Genomic DNA, 20,937 nt, shown 5'->3' with positions numbered 1-20,937 from the left:
TTGTTTATTTTTAGAGGAAAAGTCCGCATCCCAAAATTTCTGTAATATATTTGACCGTGAAGAGTGGAACAAGCGCAGTGTCTCCATAGAGTGTCTGATTAATCAGTGTGCGCCAGACTGGGCGGCGGATTTACCAGGCTTGCGCATGTTATTAATATTCTTCTTGATGTAGTTGGTCTGCTGCTGGACCGCGTCGGCTGAGAGTGGTGCGACGCGTGAATAATACTCCCTGTACTTGGCGTGGTCAGCAACACACTTGACGGCGGCCAGCCCTTTTTCACTGGGATCTTTGCTGATGACGCGCCGCGTTGCCGAGGCGACAGCTGCTGCCTGGCACTTAATTTTGGACTCGTTTGCCGCGGGCAGATTCAGCCGCAATTTGTCGCCAAAATGCAGCAGTGCTGCGTTTGAGAGGCCTGGGAAATTCAAATAGACGCGAGTTCAGCAATTTGCGAAATATGTATAATATTAACCTGTTGCGTCGCCGTTGGCCTTTTCTATGGTCAGTTTCTGCATGACTGTTTGCTTCTCCACCTCCTCGTCCAAGGTATTCTCGAGCTCGTTCTTCCAGCTCTCAGCGGCTTTTGTGAGTGGGCTGCAGATGGAATGGATAGGCTCGCCTCTTTCGCCGACTTTGCGATTTATGTTCTCCATAACAGGCTCTATGAAGCCGAGCACCACTTCAAACTTTTTGTCATTTTCTTTCCGGCTCTCTTGCAGACTCTTTTTGATGACTATGTCTTCATCCAATCTGGTCACCAACGATGATGTAATAGTTTGCAAAGCTTCCTGAAAACCTTCTATTGCAAGTTATTTATTCAAATTTAAAAATCCTCATCACCTGCAATCTTCTCATTTCAATTTTTGTAAAGTTTGCCGCATTTTCAACCGCTTCAAGGCGTTTCGACAGCTCAGCGTTGGCGCTTTTTTCACTTCTCCTCGCATGCTTCAAGTGCTTCACCTCTCTGGCCAGCTCGCTGTTCTCCCTCTTCAGCTCCTCGACTTGCTGCTTCAGATTGTACAGAACGTCATTCTCAATTTCACTGATCCTCTGCTGCAGGTCTGTGTAATCTACATCATTGCGTCCACCATCGTCCTTCACAGCGTAGCTCCTTCCTTCGATGGCTTTGCTCAGTTTCGCCAAGTACATCTTCACGTGCGTCTCCAGTTTAGCCAGCCTGCTTGTGGCCTTTAGCAGGTCGGTTTTCATTTCTCTCACCTCTGATCCTTCTGGGGCCGAGACCATTTGCAGACTGTTGATCTTGGTGATGACTTCCACAGCTTTGGCCAGCTCCTGCTTGTTCTCCTCCACAACATCCTGCAGCAACTGCGTCTGGAGAAACTGCTCCTCGCGAAATTGGCCCCACTGCTCGCTCAAAGTGGCGAATTCTCTTTCTCTTCCATCTCCATCTCCTGCGATCCTGTCCAGAGCTTTGCCTAGTTGGTGAATTTCTTTGTCTAGCACTAAAATAAATAATTTAATGCACATCCAAAATAATGTATTATGTTTACAAACCTAAAATCTGTTCTCTCACGTTTGTCTCGCAGCTCTCCCTTTTTCCAAAGCACATTTCCAGATTAGCTACAAACTGCTGCGTGTTGGAAATGTGTTTCTGCATGTTGTCACCGTATTCCTGCACGTAGGCAATCAAGTCTTTGATCTCACTGGCGTTCCCGTCAACAGCTTTTTGCAAAATCTGCAGTTGCTCATCGGAATTCAGCTCCACCGTGGCAAATTGATCAGAGAGGTTGTGGAACTTGTTCTCCAGAGAATCTACTTTGGTCTGAATGGAAGCAACGCAACTCCTCAAGCTGTCCCTTTCAAACTGAGCGGACAGCTTGCTGTTTTCGAGACATTCCAGTCGAGCGACGAACTTGGAAAACGATTCCTCGCATTTTGCCTCCAATTTACCAATCAGCTCAAGGTTCGTTTCTTGATTCAGCTTGATGTCACAACCTTGGCGTTGCAAGAGCTTATTCATGTCCTGCAAACACAACTCATAGCTCTTCACTTTTTCCATAGTCGATTCCATCAAAAGTTTTGTGTCTGGAAAATTCTGGTCCGCGGTGAAGAGTGACTTGCTGAACTCGAAAATTTTAGAGAAAATTCTCATACTCCCAGCAATTTTTGAAGAATGCCAAATTTCTAAACATTTCAAAATATAACAGCAAGCTTTAAACAATGACTTCAGATTTTATGCAACAATCAAACTGCCCCAACATAGCAAATTGATGAAACTATGAAAACTATTAAGGTTTATTAGGGAAAAAAATGGCAAAAAGATGCTATAACATTTTTTTATTGTGGTTATACGTAAAACAAATTCATAATGATCATTTAAAGTGTGTAATTTAGTGTAATTTCATTTCAAATATTAAAAATTATCTCATGTAAAAGGATAAAACCTCAGCAGGGCCCCATTCATCTAGCAGTTCTTCATTCTAAGGTATAAAGTATGAATAAGAACGCAATCATACAAATGAATCCAATGCATTTTTTACCAGAGCCAGCTGCAGGAGGAGTGCAGTTGCTGTAAGTTGTCTTTGAGCGAGGTGGTGTGTCCTTGAGGGTGAAAGGTGCTGGCATGTGTGGGCGGTATGTGGCAGCACGTTGATTGTGGGGGTGAACTCTATAGCTTGGCGTGTCTCTGAAATTGAAAGGCTGTGGTTGGTGCTGCTCTGTGGGGCTTTGCAGTGGTAGGCCTTCACTTGCATCTTGATGGTTGTTTTTAATCAAGTCCTGGATTTTGCGGTAGTTGCTCATCATTTCTTCGGTCACATTGCATCTTCTCTGGTTGAAAATTTTTGAGTATTGCTCTGCAATCAGGCAAACCATCTGGTGAAGTTCGTTCTTTTCCGTCACCTTCTTTTCCAGGGAATTCTTGCAGTGGTTCTTCTGCACTCGACACACCACAAAATTACTCTGTGAATAAAACATGAAATATGTACTGCGTGTAGTTTAGAGTTTCAAAAGTTTATTACCAATGATTTGTACTCCTGAAGCTGCTTGAAAACTCCAATGAGGTCAGCCCATGGCTCCTCATTCTCCACCAGCCATTGCTCTAAGTCCAACTCGGCAGCAAGTGCAGCATCATTTGCCTTCTTCAACTCAAGCTTTGCAGCTCTCAGCTGAGCTTTCATGGAGGCGCATTTCACGGCTCGCTGCTCTTGAATCTGAAATTGTGATTTTGCTATATGAGCTGATCAAAAATTTAGGAAAAATTCAACCTTTTCAACAGAAATGTCACCACAGAGAGCAAAACTTTTCAATCGTTGTATTTTCTCTATCTTCTCGTCATATCTGGCGGACATTTCTTCCAAGTGGCACTCGAGAGTGGCAGCTAAGTCTGTGGCGATTGCTTCAGCTTGTCTGGCAGACAGAATGCCCTTCATGATAGTCAACAAGGTTTCCATTTTCTCTAGTGGATCATCTTTTTGAGTTGTCTCTGCAGCCAAAATCTTGTTGAGCAGCTCTTCTTTTTCAGCAGTCAAGGTGGCAATCTTTCTGTGCGCTTGATCCAGAGCCAAGTTCAATCCAGCTACTACACATTCAGGTTTTTCCACGACTTTGCGGATGCAGTTCTTGATGTCCTTGGCCCTGGATGCGTACCTCAGTGTATTGCATGTTTCCTCGTACGCTCTATTTGATGGCGAAACATTGCCTATCATCACGGTGTACGAATTTCCGCCTAGAGCCCCCTTCAGCAGTCTTGTCAGCTTCGAATCACGATACGGCACGTGACTACGGCCATTTGCGAGGGCCTGGATGCAGTTGCCGAGGGCGAGGAGCGACTTGTTGATGTTGGCGCCTTCGTGGAGTCTCTGGGCGTTGTTATTGTTGGCAGCTGCCCGTTCAGATCCAGCCAGATCGATCATGTTGAGCCTGACCACATTTTTTGACACCAAAGTGCCGTTCTCATCCTTCCTAGTCAGCTTCATTCTCACCTGGAAGACAGCGTGCGATCGCGAAGATTCCGCATTTGCATCAGTTGGGTGTTGGGTCCTTTGGGAATTGCCATTTTGAAGCATCAGCATGACTTGTTCCAGACTTGAGGGACAAAACCAGCGCAGACCTTGGACGAAAATCTCTGATCCATCCTCTTGTAATTTCAGGCAGTTTGAACTGGGGCTGAGAAGATCTCTGACCTGTGGTGGGAAGTTTTTATGTAATTATAGGAAAATATTAAAAGTGGCGTTTTACATTTTCATTGTACACTTCAAGGTAAGAAACGTTGATCACAAATGAGATATTCTTTTCATTTTCTATCCTGGTGTATATGTCGTTCAAGAGCAGGAAGATTAATCCTTTTTCATCTGGATTGCCTAGCATGGTGTGAGTTTTGCCTGATCCTGTTGGCCCATATGCAAAAACTAAACAGGAAAAAATTAATTTTTGAATGAGTTACACTGCACGTAGCTTACTGGAGCAATTAAAGCCGTCGATTAGCTTGGAAATGGTCTCCTGGATCGAAGCGCCGTATATATCTCTGTTGTTGCAGTCTGGTCCAAAGACGCGGTCAAAGCCGAAAATGAGGTCTTTGTTGCCCCTAGCCCTGTCTCCAGCAAAGTCATGCCCCCAGGCATCTGCGGCGGCATTTTCAACCTTTGGGCCAAGCATAAGGGTCTGGTCACTGAGCACCCTGATTGTGTTCCTAAGATAAACTAATCATTAGTTTTACTTAAAAATAATAATTTTAATTTACCAAGCACGGGCCTCATTTCCCAGCAATGGACGCACCCTCACGACCACTTTGAGTGGGACATGCTGAACAGTGGATCTTTTTGAAGATGCTGTAGATCCTGAGCCTTGAGAAGAACCTTGGCAGGCATACATGTTGGAGTTACCTGCAAAATGGGTCTGAAATTAAATTTTACAAGAAAAACTAAAACAATGCAGTATGCGCAGTTACTAACAAAATACTTGCAACAATTACAGCTAACAGGACACAAACAATAAGCTGACTTTTTATGATTAAATTCTAACAAAGGCATTAAAAAAATGGATATGTATCCATCCATCAAAAAGATTAAATTACAAAATTGATTTGAAATACACGTCTTCGACCTCAACATGCTAAGCACCGCTAATTATGAGCACAAACTCCCTAATTCCTGCGTGGAATGGTTTGTGGTGAAGTTGAGGAGCGCCCTTTGCATAACCACCCTTCTCAGAGAGAAATGAATTGCCGGGCGAGGGTGGAGCTGGCAATGACGCTTTTCTCATGATTTATTGCTCCCCAACACACATAAACGTTCACCCCTATAAATTCAGCCTTCGATAGCGTATTAACTGATAAGAGTCATATGTGTGCCGTGCAAATGGCGTGTCTCACCAAACGCGCCTCACGCTCAACTTTGGAGAAAGACTGGCTCTAGAGATGTGTGGAATGTTTACGGAATTCGTCACAAATTTGTAAAAATGGAATCAGGAAAAATATCTTCTCATCTTATAAAATACTTCAGCCATTCTAATTTTTTTGAAGCATAACTGTCCCATACAACACAATTATTCCTCTCGGATTTTTTTAAATAAAAAGTTTACAGCTCAACTGAGACTGGTTTTTTAAAGATTATTAATTAGATTATTCAGTGGATTATATCCCTTTTACGAGAGCTAAAAGTTTTTATTGACGATGTTGCCTTCAATATTAATTTTATAGAGTTTGCACTCATCGCATTTTCTGCCCTTTAACCTCCCTGCCCTGACTTATCAATCTTCAAGTTCTGATAGCAGTTCTGCTGCCTTTTTAGTATACATTAGTTAGTAGACACGAGACTAATTGGAAATTTATTTCGAAGAAGCGGAGTTCCCAGAATTTCCAAATGCCGCATCGCGTTAATCCCAACATATGCAGTTTAGAATGGCAAGAGCCTCGGAGTGAAACAAAGAGGAAGTTGTCGGGTCAAACTAACGGAAAAGGAGTTAAGATCTCATTTCCTCTCTGGGGAGTGCAAGTGGCTCGCTTTTTTATTCGAATACGCCCCGGGAGGGTCAAAATCGCCTTACTTACTGGGAAGACATACACAACAAGTCGCCGAAAAGCAGCCTCGTGCTAAAGCCGGCACTCCAGACTCTTGTATGTTTGAACAAGGGTGTGGATCGGCGAACGAAAAATATGCGTTTGTGTGTGCGGCCGAGTCGAAGCTGCTCGCAAATACACTCCTGTGTATGTACTCACTACGCACGCAAGAAAAGTCGTGTGTGCGCCCGCTTTATAACAAAACGAGCACCCTAACCAAACATATAGACTGCCCTGCTGAATATTACATGATCATCGACCCTCTGACCCGTAGAAACATATTTTTGCTGCCCGTGCCCATGCACACTCAACTCCTTTTCGTTGCTTAAATTAACATACCGACAGTTCTTGCAACGTGACACTTGCTTTTTTATTACTTTTCCACAACCAATCGACCGATGGATTTTCACCGATGCGGGAAAAAGCTTGGCCAGAAAAAACAGAGCGGCCAAATAATTCGAGCAAATTTCTACTTCAGCTCAACGACTTAAGAAAACAACTCTAAAACGATATATGTTGCTTTAGCCTGCTCTGTTCTCCCAATCTAATGAGCGCACGCAATTTACCGTCCTTACACGCAATGAATGTGAGAAATTTCCAAATACTTGGCATGGATGCTTGCTCCTTTTGTGGAATTGCTGACATATTTTGAGCCTAAAATTGTTCGATGAAAGAATGCATAGGCTGCATCTTGACCTGATATACTAATTAATTTTATTTCGAGTGTACTTCCTAATAAGTTGAGCATATTTTTTATTTAGTTATTTTCTCTTTTGAATAAATTCTCTATGCCCAGAAACCAGAAACATGATGCAATATCCCATAAAAACAATTTAAATCATTTAGCTCCAGGAATATTAAATTTTTTCTTTTCTTTTAATTTGACACATCTGGCTTCCATGAGGCGGAGAATCAAGTTTGACTGATTTTCCTTGAAATCCACTTCTGCTCACGCGCTCATCGCAAATATTTGCTCAGCAGGTGCATTATATAGAGACGCAAGATTTGCTGACACGGTATTTTACGTTATAGGGCCCCTTTGCCGCGTGTTTTCGCCTGCGCCTCTCGAATATGTCGGTTTATGGAGGTGTCAATAACTAGTTCGCTGTCGTGCGAGTAAAAGGTGTGTTAAAGCGAAGGTGTTAAAGGAAGACAGCATATAAAGGGAATCACGCTGGCAGAATATTGAGATTGGTCGTAGACACGCGATGGGGTAATGTGACGCACACACCCCCGTCTGCATGCCAGTCAGGTCTAGACATCTCACCTTCTGCTGTGAATAACGTAAAATACAACGAGAAAAGGGCGAAGGAGAGCCGACGCTTCAGCTCTCGCTAACCGCGCCTGATAAATTGCTATTGTAGGCCCTGGCGTGTGAAATTAATTTGCCTGCATTTTTCTCTGTAAATCAACCCCGCCCGCCCAGGGAGATTGATAGCGAAGCTTGGGAAAAATCTACTCGATGGAAATACACCTTTCAGCCCCTCCAGTTTGCAACGCTTGTAGACGTCATCCTACAATTATTTATTTTCTTGAAATAAATTTCAAATTTCAGTTATTTTTTCCCCATTTTGTTTGTTACGAGTGCGAATTAAATTGATGAGAACGGTGTATTGCCATCAAGGTATATTTTAATAGAATACAATTGAAAAAGCGTTAAAAAATCACCATTTAATCGAATTTCTGATGAATTCCGGCGAAAAATCATAAATTCAAGCCATTCCAAGAAATACCGCTTTAAAACTTAACCAAATAAAGAGAATAAAAACTGTCATTTCTACGAGTTTTATATTTAACGCGTTTCAAATAAATTGGGAAAATATCGGGCTGAAGTGAGGCTCGCGAATGTAAAACACTACTATCGTTCCTTTTATCTGCATTTAATGCGAGCCAATTTGCGTTCAAGCGAGAGTGACGCGGCTTGTGTCAAGGGAGCGGAAAACAGCGATGAAAAGTTCCACTTTCACTTTCCCGTGAGGCCGTATTGCCATATTGCCCAAATGCAATCAATTGGAACGCACTTACAAACTAAGCGAGAGACGAACTGTTAAAAGTTTGCCAGCAGACACTGACGTGAGAGGCATCTTCATCAGTCTCTATAACAGCGGGTTGTTCTTTGGAAGTGGAAGCCCACCGAACCTCTTTGCCGTCAACTGACGGCCCAATATTTAATTAACAATCGATGCCTTCAACAAACACAAGATCTCCTTTCCGTTCAACTGCCACGCGGAGAAGCCGGAAAACAAGCACTCGGCATTACTAGGAAAGAGAGGAACGGTTTTGGCCCATTATTTTTGTTTTTGAGCCACTTTAACGAATGTATCGCGTGGGTTGGTAAGTCTTTTGGCACTGCTGGTGAGCGGATTTCTGGACCAAACTAAAAAAAAAACAGGCACAAAAGTTCAGCAAGGTGTTTTCCCGGTATTGCGAGACCTACTTTTCTGGAAGATTCTATTTTTAGTGAAAGAGGATCATTCTATAGTTCAAATTGATGCGGCAAGAATAAATCAGCAAGATTCATCACACTCAAAATAAATACGTTTTAACCTCCTGAAAGGCAGCTATTAAAAATACAGCTTCAAAAGAGATTTTTTTAAAATAAAATGCTTTGGAGACAAGTTCAATATTATTTTCTGTTTTGATATTCCAGATATTTTTGCGTCCAATACGTATTTAGACTTCCTTGAAATTAAACTTCAAACCGGCGGTGATTTTCATTAGAGGACTTAATAAATTGATTTTTTTTTTCATTTTAAAATATTTTCCCAAGAGGAAATTAACCTGCATGTTAAGATTAATGTAGAATTTAAATTGAGATTCTATGAAGCGTTGAAGGAGAAAAGATAAAAGCCGAAATTTGAGGCAGGCAGTATTATAGCAACACACAACCAGTTGATTCAAAGGGCCAGCGATCACAACATAAACTATAAATTCTGCCGCCGGTTTTTGGCATGTACATTGTGTAATAATGGACGTGGCACAACAGAAAACCAGCGTACGCATGCACATAATGTACGACTTTGTAAATATAATGACCCTGTCAGTGATTTAATGTTGGTGCGTCGGTGCGTGTTGTGTCGGATGGATAAAGCCAAAGGGTGTATCGCGTTGCAAAATCTGCCGGCCGTAACCGGCGCAGAAAAATTAAAAGTTACAGCCGTGCAATCATAAAGCAGACGTAAACGGCGACTTTATCAGATTATTGGAGTTTAAACTGTGCCAGAAAGTGCCGTCCGTACTTTACGAGCTCATGAGCGGCATGATTCCGCTTTATACACTATTTTCGTTGCACCGCCGCTCGGCACCTCCGGAAAAAAACAGTGTGTTGGCAGAAGCCCATTAAATCTTTTCCTGCCGTCGGTGCAACTTCCGCTTTTGCAGCGCAGGCCCCGCGGTGACCTCGGACCTCGCAATTAACAAAATAGAAAACGTCGTGCAGAGCTCAGAGGATTCATTTCATAAATAATTTGTGCAAATATGTCAGAAAATATCTACAAAATTTCTACAGCATATTTTAAAAGGGATAATTAAGGATTGTTCAATTTTAGGGACCACCAACGCCGATTTAGTAATAAAAAAATTAAAATAAATTATTCTCTTTTCGAATAATTACGTGTCTGATTTAATCTTAAGCCAATGAACTAAACAACGTTATATAGTAGTCAGGAAAAACATATTTCTTTTATAGCATGAAAATGTTTTTCATAAAACTACTAAACGTGGTTTCATAAGATATCAAATTTCGTTCTAATAAATTAACATTCTCAAGTTGAAAATTGAATATCGTGTATTTAAAAAAATAATTCACTCTCATTTGTGACAAATCAGTAACATAGCGTTATTGCTTTACAAACATCGAGCATCAAGTTAAGTAGTTTGCCTGTTTCTATATAATTATTGCAACATTTTATTTACCAATCAAGGAAGCGCAAAAGTTCATATGTTTTCAACCAACGCGGGACCGATATTAAACTAAGTATTAAACTGACCTTTCAATCCGCGTCGCCAGTAAAAAGCTGCTTCACGTGGTGCAGGGGATCACGATTTGGGCTACACTCTGCTTACTCCTACTCACAACTCTCAGCACGGAGCATTAGTTTTCGGCAAGCCAACGCACCAAATTCCCAGATTCTTCGCATTACTCGATATTGGAATTCACTCTCTTGGCAAAAAATCTTTCTCTTCGGGCATCCAACAAAAAATGCTACAGTTTCGCTCAACGAACAAAATAATATTTAGAATTTTCTAAATAACATTGCGATCATTTTTAGCCACGCTTTAAAATATTGCAAACACAATGAAAAAGATTGAGGAGTTTTGGTTTGAAAGTAATTCATGTTGAATTTTTGCTGGCTGGTGCCAATTAATTTGATTAACTCGTCGCGGCACACTTGCCAGTGTAATTAACGACCCTCTCGCTGCATGCAGCATAGCCTAACGTGCACGTGAACCGAATCTCATTACGTCGGCTGTGATTAGCTAAATTTATCAGCTGATCAGGATTTATTGGGATAATTATCAGCGCTGCGCCGGTTTTAATGAAGAGCCTCGTCCACAATCGCTGCATGCATCATTTTTGCCAGCGCTTGGCTGCACGTCAAATCGCACCGAATGGAGTTCCTATCGCGAATGATCTAATTAAAGTCATCACATCAGAGGAATATTCAATCGCAGAGCATTTAGGATTACTTTTCAGCTCGGGAAATATGTTTTGCAACTCGCACCGCCCAAAGCATTGTAATGTAACCGTATTTTTTTAAACTTTTTGATAAATACAATTGTGGAAAGCGGCTACAACAAACCGCATACTCTCCTCTACCTGCTGCAAAAGGGTATATTTCCATTAGCAATAGAATATTATTTGCGAGTGAATAATGAGAATTTATACGGATTAAAACCCGTGGCAGTTTGTCAGACGCGTGCTAAAGCACCACATGATGCACCTTTCTCGTGCACTGCACCGCGCGCGTGTATCAATTTGCCGAATGACAGCGCAGCATTATAAATATCGTATGATGACACACAAACACACACACACCACCATATTCATAGCATATTAAAACAAGCGAGTCGTTCCATTCGCAGAAGTGCATGTGTGCTTTATTACAAAGTCGGGTTCACTTATATCTCATATTCATATTCGCAGCGCCAATTTCGCGCTGCACTCAGCGAGGAAGCAAGCAAAACGAGAGCATGCACTTATACCCGAACACAATGATATGCAGAATGGATGCTCATGTTGGTGCTTTTCTACCCTTTCATGCTCTGGCGAAGCACTGCACCTGTTTTGTACGGCACATATTGCGGATGTTGTGTGGAAACAGGGTATTCATACGCTGCGTGTACCTTTGAAAACACACCGAGATGTATTTTAATTTATGAAATAGCAATATTTACGAGTATTTTTAGACAAAATAGATGTCAGAGATTTTTGCCTTGATAATAAATATGCTTAAATTCTTTTCAGATATTTATATAAGTTTTTTCTTCTAGTTTAATTTCTTTTTCATTTTTTAACTAAAAGGAATGGTGTGTTCCTGATCTCAATCTACTTGATGTCCATCAAGTGTCTACTAATTTTATGTGTCGATAAAAGCCCCCCTATTTTCTGCACGGGCTCACTCCACATGTGCAACAATTTGCAGGGCGAGCTGCGAGAGCAAAATCAGATTAACCCACTTGCAGCGCTTGGGTGGTGCATTAAGGTAGCAAGGAGTGCAATAATTCGCAGGTGCATTCCGCTTCTGACTGCCGCATTACCGGCGGCCATGGACTGCGCCCTGCTGGGGTCGGTTGCTGCCCCCGGCACAGTTTGTAAGTCCTGCGGCCTGGATGAACACACACACATTACTCGCCGGAGCAACAAAGCAGAGACACGTGCGAACGCGCGAGAGGCAGCTCGAAAGATTATTAGCGCTGGGGAACACTGGAGTGCCTCTAATATAATGCGGACCGGCCACACATCACTTGAGAAGCTGCATTATTCAATGTGATAATCCCCTGTGTGTTTTGCAATGCATTGTTTCTCTCAGTGGGTCATTAGGGGGTGCGAGCCAGACAACAATTAATGGTTCCTGAGAGCGACTCAATTCATTTAGAGGCAGAGAAAAACGTGGCTCAAGAGATCATTAAGCGTTCGGGAGAACGAATTAAATATCACTAAAATATTCTGAATTTTGAAAGAATCTCAGGTGAAAAAAACGTGAAATGATGTGATTTTCCTATGATTTCCTAGTTAAAATTTGTCCCTTTTTACTATTTAGCTATTTAGTAAGACTTGCAGTCTTAAATACATAGTCTTTAATGTAATTATTGTATTGAACTTTGCAAGAGTAAATACTGGGAAATTAATTATGGGGCTGGTACAAGGACCACGCTTATTTAGGCGTGAAGCACTTTACTTTTTAGACCAAGCAAAGGACAATGTTTAAAACGATAATGATATTTAAAAGAAAGTGAGGCCTTAATTGCATCTTTTCAAAGTAGAGAAAAACATGTCTGGTAATATTGTTAATGCCAACGCATAAAATAATCTTTTTTGTGCTTCCAATTCCAGTCGCTAGCTGCAATGGCCTAAAAAGAAACTCTTTCAAGCGCGAGAAAGTTTTCTTATAAACAACCCTCTTCTTTGACCCGGAATTTGAATACCACACATCAATTTGAATAAATTTAAATAAAATGCCATTGTAGATATGCCTTTTTTGCACAACGCTAATCGCCTTCAAGAGAATGGAGTTCGCTATGTAAAACCGTGGCACGCGTAAAAACCTCTCAACATGCATGTATGAGTGCCTTATGCAATCTGCTGGTTCGATTGTACGTATATGGATTTCTTCTTGTTCGCAAGAGTGCTCAAAGGGATCAAGTTTTGCTTGCTCTGAATGGGGTGCAGACAAAAACCGAGCTCAACAAAAGGCACAAGTAGTCCGCCGGCAGCAATCAAAATCTCCACATGCATCTCTGGCGGAGCAGAGTGCGAGAGAGGCGTATCAGGCACACGCTTTTGCTGACGATCTTGATTTCTCAATGCACTCATGTTGAGCAAAAGAAAGGATCGCACATCGCTTCATGGCCTCGAGACCTGAATGCATTTATGGGATCACATGCCTCGATGGCTGGGAATTGGAGAATGCGTGCAAAAAGCATGCAAGTAATTTGCAAACTTGCAGTGCACCGTTCTAATTTGTCAGTTAATTACAAATGACCTTGCCTCGAGCTAGAGGGAGATAAATTGATGCAAAAATTGAAGATGAGAGGAATTGCTTAGTGTACATCTCTAGCCGTACGCTCGCATTGTTTAGTGTGTAGTGGATGCGGAGCCAAGCTCCTACTCCTTTTTCACTTTTGGTTCAGGGTATTGTTAGTAATTATTGTCGGGCGATATTTGTTAGAAATTCATTTAAGCAACAGAGAGAGATTTTGAAAGATAATCAGTTTTCGCCGGAATCGCAAGCAATCAAGTCGCATCAAGTGTTCCTTCTTATTTCAATTTGTTCTTCAGACAATTCTCTTAAAATTTTAAATTAATTAAGTTTGAAATTGATAATTGTTGTCAAGAAATTTATTGATTTCGATTTCAATTCTGTTTAAAGGTCCTTTTATGGTCCCTTTATTCTGTTAGTCATAGTCGACAAGAGACTTTCTGGTTAAAAAGGAGAACTTACTGTTCTTCACCTCCGATATTTATTTGTCACCTCCTACCCCTAAAAGTGTATGCTTTGCGTGCACTTGTAATGTGAGAATCTGAGCGATGTTTGGTGGTTGAACGCGGGCTAATATGCACCTACATTTTTTGAATCTCTTCATTCCGATTCAGGAGGATTGCGAAAGCCTTCCAACTCGCTACTTGCTGCGGTGCACCTTTCCATGAGCATGCGTGAATTAATTTCAGGGGATGAATGTTAAACGTGTCAATGACATGAGCTGCCATGGTCCTTTTCTGGACTAGGCTTCCTCCAATGAGGCCCGTGAGCCCATGTTATACGTTTGCGGAGTTTTCGCGAGATTTTTTCGCTAGCAGAGTGGTGAATCGGCGAATCGATAAAAAATGATAACGATATTCTTGGGAAAAATAGGGAAAAAGGTGAAAACCTCCGATTTGCGTGAAAATATAGTGAAAACTTAGCGTACAATTAGTTCTAATTCTATTTTATGCTTTTTTAGATATCCATATTTATTCATTTTTTGAAAGTCGTTTGATGAATGCGTTGATCTGCGACTTCAATATGCTCGATCAATATATATTATACACCTTGTCGTGCGCTAGCACTTTGACAAGGCAACTTGCTTCTTGCTCGCTGCACTATGTCGGAGAGCACATTAAACACAACAAACGCGAAATGCCCCAAGGAATGCGAAAGGCGAGCGTTGACCAACACTATGTGACGGCTCCATTATAACATGAATGTATTAGGCTGTCGCACTATAAGCTCGATAAGTTTTGCGTCCCTCCCCAGAGTGGATCTCTCGGGCGAATTCGTGTGCAAGCTGCTGCGGTTTTGCCCGGTGCATTATGCTTGCATTAATCACAAGGCGCATACACACTCGCTGCTGCTGCCGACGACGTAATCGCTCTTGGCCCTCACGATTTATGGCGCCGCTGCCGTTTGATATATGTCGCTTCGTGCCTGCTGCTGGAAACTTATTGAAATCGCGCAGCCATCGTTAATGGCTAATCAAAACTATCCGATCTAGCAGTATAATTTGTAGACCCTGGACGTTTATTTTCTCCCAATTTATACGATTCTCTTTGAAATTTATGTGCACGAGATAACGCCAAAAGTTATACATTTACTGTGTTCTTTTTTAACAATCTGGGGAGGGAGAATTGTGTTGCTATTTTTCCTTCGACAGATGCTGCCCACACTTTGCAAGGTCGGCGGAGATTAAATCTCTTAAGGGATGTCATTTTTAGGTTTTATGTGCCGCATACAACTTTTTAACTGCGGCAGGTAGCGTTGTGCAATTTCCTTGGTTCCTATTTTATTGAAGCCGCTGTGGAATGAGAGGCAACTTTCCAATAAGCCGCTGAGCCATTAAACTGCTGCAGGACTCCCGAGACTGCCGCAAATTGAGGCCGCCGGATGGATGGATTTTAAGACCGTCATCGCTCTTGTTCCGGTTGAAAGTGAAGCGAAGCAGGCATATCGAGCTTTCTTTTCGCGTTGAATAGCGCATATTCTGAATCAGAATAAATAGGCCACCTTTTTATCGCTGCTAAACAAAGATTTGCTATCCTTTAGAAACAGATGAATTGGCAACACATGCTGGGATTGAGACGTTTATCAAAAGGAAAAGAGCCGAGTACCGATTTTTATTTTGGTTCAAAAAGCAATTTTCTTCCCCGCCGTCAATCCTGTGAAGAATATATAGATTCTCTAATTCCTTTTTCCACTCGCTATTGAAGAACTAGGAACGGTCTTATTTGCACAGCAATGTATGGTTGTCGCGTGACAGCCTCGAAAGTTCAATCGAGAGAGACTGAATTAAACGCTACAAAAGCGGCTGCAATGAATTGCATTCGGCTCTTAGTGCTTTTGAAGGCGACTCAGCTCGAAACTAGCCGTGCTCTACTCGACAACTTATCAACAGAGTTGCAATGTGGGCCAGCGCTAATACAGCCGTCATTGAAAATTGAACGTAAACATAAATTGCTTTTTGCAGCACGGAAATTGATGAGGAAATATTACTATGGGGCAGAGTAAATGGCAAATTGCTCTTCTTGCTTTGTTCTCCTCTGTTTCGTAAGAGCAACAAAACGGACGAGGAAGAAGCTAATTCAAAGTTAGTTGGAAAACCTGCGTAATTTCATAGAAGAGAAATGAGAGAAGTTGGCAATAAAAGGCACTTCGTTTTCCACGAGTCCTTTGCTATCCTTCACAATTAGATGTGAAAGAAAATCCATAGGAAAAATTGTGTGCCCAACATAAAGGACAAATCGAAATTGCCTTATCATGTTGCTTACATTTACATAAAAAAAAACTTACAGTTCGTCTCTAGAACAAAAACGAAGCACGACTTTTCAATTCTAAAACGAAGACAGAAAACTTTCCTTTTTCCTGAATTTTAATTCCACAAAACATACAGCCCCGTGTTTTTTGATGGCAATAAATCGATCATGCAAACAACTAAAGCAAAATAAAAAGCCAAACAACCAAACTTTCCACTGAACAATTTTTGTACAACATAATGTCTGGCGTTTCAATTAAAGACCTCGGTGCGGGGAGGGGAAAAGATGCCACATTGGGCCCAAGCTCCTTTGCGGCCACTCAGACCTTTCAGTTTATTGGGACCTGGGACCCAGTGAGCTCATAGCCCACGAGAAGTGCTGTGCAGAGGTTCTAAAAAAACACTATGAAGAAAAGCAATGCACATTAGATGGTAATGCATATAAATTGCTGACACGGAAATTGAATCAAGCGTGTAAAATTTGAGTACGAAGGAAAGAAGAGCTGGAGAGCAAAGTGTCATTTGTAATTCATATTAATCCAACGCGCATCTAATTTGATAAAAGGCCCGGCGCGCGTGTATGAGCCTCTCGGCGTACAAAAGCGCTAAAAGGACTTGACACATGGGTGCGTGAAGCCGGTGCAAAGAGACGCACCTCCAGGGCCACTTTGGGCGCTAATTTTATTAGTGGCCGAGATTATTTGGCTGCTTTTTAAAACGGAGCCGCCGGCAGCGAGTTAGGCGGCGCAAAAAGCCATCTTCTTTCTCATTTCCACCAGGCTTGCTGCTCGCAGATAAAAGCCCCTGTAAAAATACTTTCAAAGAGCCACGAACGCGCGCCGCGTACGTGCGGCTGGCAATTTATTTGGCCCGTACACGACGTACACGCACGTTGTGTGTTGTGCATAACATATTCCAGCAGGCAGCGGGCGCACTGCGGTTCATTTTGTCACGACGCAGTGATTAGCATCGCACGCGCTCATCCTTCCGCCCTCTCATCAAGCAGAGAGTACTCCCGTCCGCTTCTCGGAGCGAACGCAACAATTCCTGGAGCCGGATTATGCACACACAACGACTTGCTCAACCAGCCAGCTCGGCTTACAGAGGTCTCATATTTGATACACGCAGTCCACACGGATAATACCCCCATTATTCGGTATTGTACTATTGTCGAGCGTTATCTGTCGGCAACGCAGCGGCCGCAGTTTCATCAAAATGTCGTTGCTACAATTTTACACAAATTTTGCAACTTGGAATTTTTGTAAGCTGCATGTGACGGATCACGTTTATTAATTGCAAAACCGACTACTTTCATCAACCGATCGTGCATTTTTTCTCTCTATATTTATCTGGACTCATAGTCAATAACACCCTCTATATCAGGATAACTAAAAATATCACCAACCTGAAAATATTTAGACAGTCAGAAAAATTCGAACCATATTTTAGATATTTAAAACAAACTCAAAATATACCCATTTTTAAAAAAACTCCCTAAAAAAATTGCAAGGCATTTTTTTGGTTCAAATGTTGATACTCTAGCTTCATTAGATATTCTTCATTTTGCAAGGCAGATTTTCCGAGATTTCACCCTGATTATCCGGGACAACGGCCCCACATTTTTCCGTCAATCTAAGTTATCTTGACACCTCTTTAGCACCCTCTTTAGCAGCGTGCTAAATATTCAAAATGGTGATCGACAAATACTTGAAAAGTAGCAGATTCTGATGATAAATCTTTCGTGCATATTTCAAAGAAAAACGGCAATGCAAACAAAATCTTTTAGGTAATACCGTAAAAATCGGTAAAAACATTGCTTTGAACAGCTGAACGCACATCACTAAATTTAGAACTATTTAATGATAAATTTAAAGTAATCAAAAATGAATCAATTCTAAAAAAGGAATTATTAAATAAGAACCCCAATCTAGGTTGCGTTTAATTCTCTCTTAAAAATGTGTTTGCAAGATTGTGTAATTGAACGACTGTCCTAAACCTGCCATGGATATCAAACGTACGATGTTAACGAGATATTTGATTCGTGAAATAAAATTTAATAAGCAGCAGCAACAATTTTTTGGAATGCGTCCCTATTCGTTGTAGATTCCAATTAAACCTTTCCGCTCTGCTGGAGAATTCCGTTTTAAGTACAAAAGCATTGCATGCCGTCTGGAATGGCGCAGAGAACTATCATCAGCTCGAGCCATTATCCATGGCGGTGCGCGCAATTAATCAGAGCTCGCACTTCCAAGTAAGAAATTACTCATGTGTGTTGTGAACAATTATTTGCACAGTTTCACTGCACGGTATCACGATTATTGTGCTCATTGAAGCAGAAGAATTCCCCAGCAGCAAAACGGAGAAACACTGATCCTTTGCGAGATCATATTTGTTGTTTATTCGATAAAATCGGATTCAATGATTCCTGCAGACAAACTTAAAGGGTGTAATGATAGCCATTCCTTTATTCCTTATGTTCATTCAAAAAATCGTGAGTGGAAAAATTAGTTAGACCAAAAACAAACCATTACATCAAAGGCAAGGTTCGCCAATTTTGCAATGACTAAAAATGCACCCAAAAAATACCCAGTTTTTTCCGAATTTAAACCGAAAAAGTCATATTTTGCGCCAAAAACCCCTGATAAAAGGTCGATAGAATGATATCAAAAATATTTAGTCATTTATTCACCATGAAATAAATTCAGCGTTCTGTTTCTCGGTTTCATAGGCTGAAAAATTTTTGACAGCAAGATAGTTTTCATGACTGCTCGACCGTACATTTAATTCTGCAACACTACGTTATGCTAATTGAGCATTCCCTTGCATCTTGTTATTCCTCGTGGCTGCAAGAAGTGAATAATTCCCTTCAACTTCACGAAGTTGCGTTGTTTACATCGCTGCGAGATCCGAGTCGTAACGATACAAACAGACTAAATTAACGGAGCTTGACAAACATTACAATACCGCGTGTGATTCCCCGTGGGGCGGCGATGAAAGCAATTTCGACTTAAGCCGTCGCAAGTCAAGGCTGAGATGAGAGACAGACACTTTGCTAAATTAGTTTCTGGTCGATATTTTGGCATATTTTGCATCGCTACGCAAAATGTATTGTATACTACATACAATGTTTAGGCAATCAAAGCAGTTTTGACTAACAATAAGATGAATTATATTATTATACGCATGGACGTATAAATGTAGGTCAAGAAAATAGGCCTGTTTTGAATCTTGCAAATAATTGGAATCACATTTATGTCCAGCGGGGTCCAGATTCGTACAATGCGCAGATATGGCGTCCGGTGGAGTATGGCGTGAAAAAACGGTCACGTGAAAATGCACGAAAAGAACCAAGTTTTGTGACGTAATTTGCATTACTTGTACTAATTGTGTCTTTTGGATCGTAAAAACAAACTCTTGACATTCGTACGGGAATCCAGTGAGAACTTTTTGCTTCCCACATTCAGACGCCATCTTGGATCTGCGCAGTGGGAACCAATTTTATCGCACATCTGGACCCCGCTGTTTATCTCTTCATTCAGAAGGGAATTTGAGAGATTGATGCGAATAATCTTGTTTAAATTATCAATCATCATAATGTAAATTGCGGTACGTAATTTTTCTGGGACGAAAATAATTTATAAAACCATGAGCATGTAAATAGTTCGCATTCCTAAGAAAGGAAAAAGCTAAAAGCCGCCCAGGAAACTTCAGTAATGACAATAAATTAAAAATAAGTGTTTATGCACTTAACACATTCATATAACTTACGTTTCTAATGTAATTTTCCATCCCAATTCGGTCCAGTGTCCAGTTCGGCGATTCTAAGGTCAAAGTGAACGTCATTAGCCGCAAATAAGTACCACAACATGCACCAGTGTCACTAGACCACACTATAATAGCGTAGTGTAGGCGGACCAGCGACCAGCTGACTCACCGTTGACCATGACCGAGTGGCAGGACCAGCTGCCGGCCAGCTTAAGCACAATAATCGTATCTCGGCCCGGCCCGGCCAGCAGGACGTGCTGTTTTGTTAGTGCGGCTCAGCACGTTGCTCCTTGATCTTGGTGCCAAGGTCAGGCAAGACGCCACAGGAGGTGCTGGCTGCTGCTGTCCATTGCGGTTTTCGCTAAAAATCCTTGAAAAGTGGAAATGACCGATTTAGACAGAATTCACTCAGAGAAAAAGTACTCAATTAGAGACACTAGGGCCGCAAGTGACTCTATTTGAGTCACTTGGGTGAGCGGGTCGATTTTTCCTAAGCTACACGCAGGCTACACGTTAGTTGTACTAAACTTACCGGGTCGAATTTCATGTTTGTGTTTCCGATGCCGAAACCGGGCTTCTGCCGCCGAAATGTTGACAATTCGACACTAGGCTCCTCGAGGCACATTAATAACACCACTATCGCACTGATTTCACGCACACAACACAGCTGAAAAGACTGAAAAATGACGGAGAAAACGCATAACGAACTTAACCACAGAACCATACGCGGGAAACTAAATGCATGCCAGCTGTGAATTGAGACTTTCAAGTGAAAACAATGGAACTGATTGGCCGATTTAAATTATTTTGACCAATCACGAGTGCTGCCGAATGCACCCAAATTTAATTTTAGCCACAGGCGGGAAATGAATATTGCAAAAAAGCATGTCCAAATGAAGACAGATTTTATTGTTCTTTCAAAACAATGCTATAAGTTTGGGAAATTAATTTAAAAGCCAAATAAACTTTTAATTTGAATTAAAAAATAAATATTTATTGAGCAGTTATTTGCGAGATTGGAGGTCGATTGGACGCGATTTTTCAGCGTGGAAATTTTTAGGTGGCAGTCATATTTGCTTAAAGTACTTGTTAATAGATGGTGAAATTCCAAATTTGAAGCTCGGGAATGGGGGCGTTCCCTATTTTTTCGGTATCTCAAAAATACCCGAAAAACGAATTGTGTCAATGAATTCTAAACTGCAAC

General features: G+C 41.4%; 2 protein-coding genes across 3 annotated transcripts; both read right to left on the bottom strand.

Annotated features, from left to right (window-relative positions):
* Positions 1 to 87: 87 nt before the first annotated feature.
* On the bottom strand, positions 88 to 2,213 carry LOC135948103 (uncharacterized). Its single transcript, XM_065497178.1, has 4 exons — positions 1,517 to 2,213; positions 842 to 1,464; positions 474 to 789; positions 88 to 416 (listed from the first exon to the last, which is right to left on the bottom strand). Exons 1-4 carry the CDS (start codon positions 2,112 to 2,114, stop codon positions 103 to 105), a joined length of 1,851 nt encoding a protein of 616 aa, XP_065353250.1. The 5' UTR covers positions 2,115 to 2,213; the 3' UTR covers positions 88 to 102.
* Positions 2,214 to 2,295: 82 nt separating this feature from the next.
* LOC135948102 (kinesin-like protein KIF18B) lies at positions 2,296 to 20,425 on the bottom strand. 2 transcript variants are annotated; one of them, XM_065497177.1, is made up of 10 exons: positions 20,266 to 20,425; positions 19,903 to 20,103; positions 19,737 to 19,789; positions 4,704 to 4,845; positions 4,423 to 4,652; positions 4,202 to 4,371; positions 3,229 to 4,146; positions 2,983 to 3,174; positions 2,503 to 2,923; positions 2,297 to 2,442 (listed from the first exon to the last, which is right to left on the bottom strand). In XM_065497177.1, exons 4-10 carry the CDS (start codon positions 4,832 to 4,834, stop codon positions 2,438 to 2,440), a joined length of 2,067 nt encoding a protein of 688 aa, XP_065353249.1. In that variant the 5' UTR covers positions 4,835 to 4,845; positions 19,737 to 19,789; positions 19,903 to 20,103; positions 20,266 to 20,425; the 3' UTR covers positions 2,297 to 2,437. The 2 variants fall into 2 exon arrangements, with proteins under 2 accessions (XP_065353248.1, XP_065353249.1); XM_065497176.1 differs by lacking the exons at positions 19,737 to 19,789; positions 19,903 to 20,103; positions 20,266 to 20,425 and adding an exon at positions 5,083 to 5,332 and having other exon boundaries at positions 2,296 to 2,442.
* Between the last annotated feature and the right edge of the window lie 512 nt (positions 20,426 to 20,937).

The sequence above is a fragment of the Cloeon dipterum genome, chromosome 1 (genome assembly GCF_949628265.1).
Source record: "Cloeon dipterum chromosome 1, ieCloDipt1.1, whole genome shotgun sequence".
Lineage (NCBI taxonomy): Eukaryota > Metazoa > Arthropoda > Insecta > Ephemeroptera > Baetidae > Cloeon > Cloeon dipterum.
This window is presented reverse-complemented; position numbering and strand designations above follow the sequence as displayed.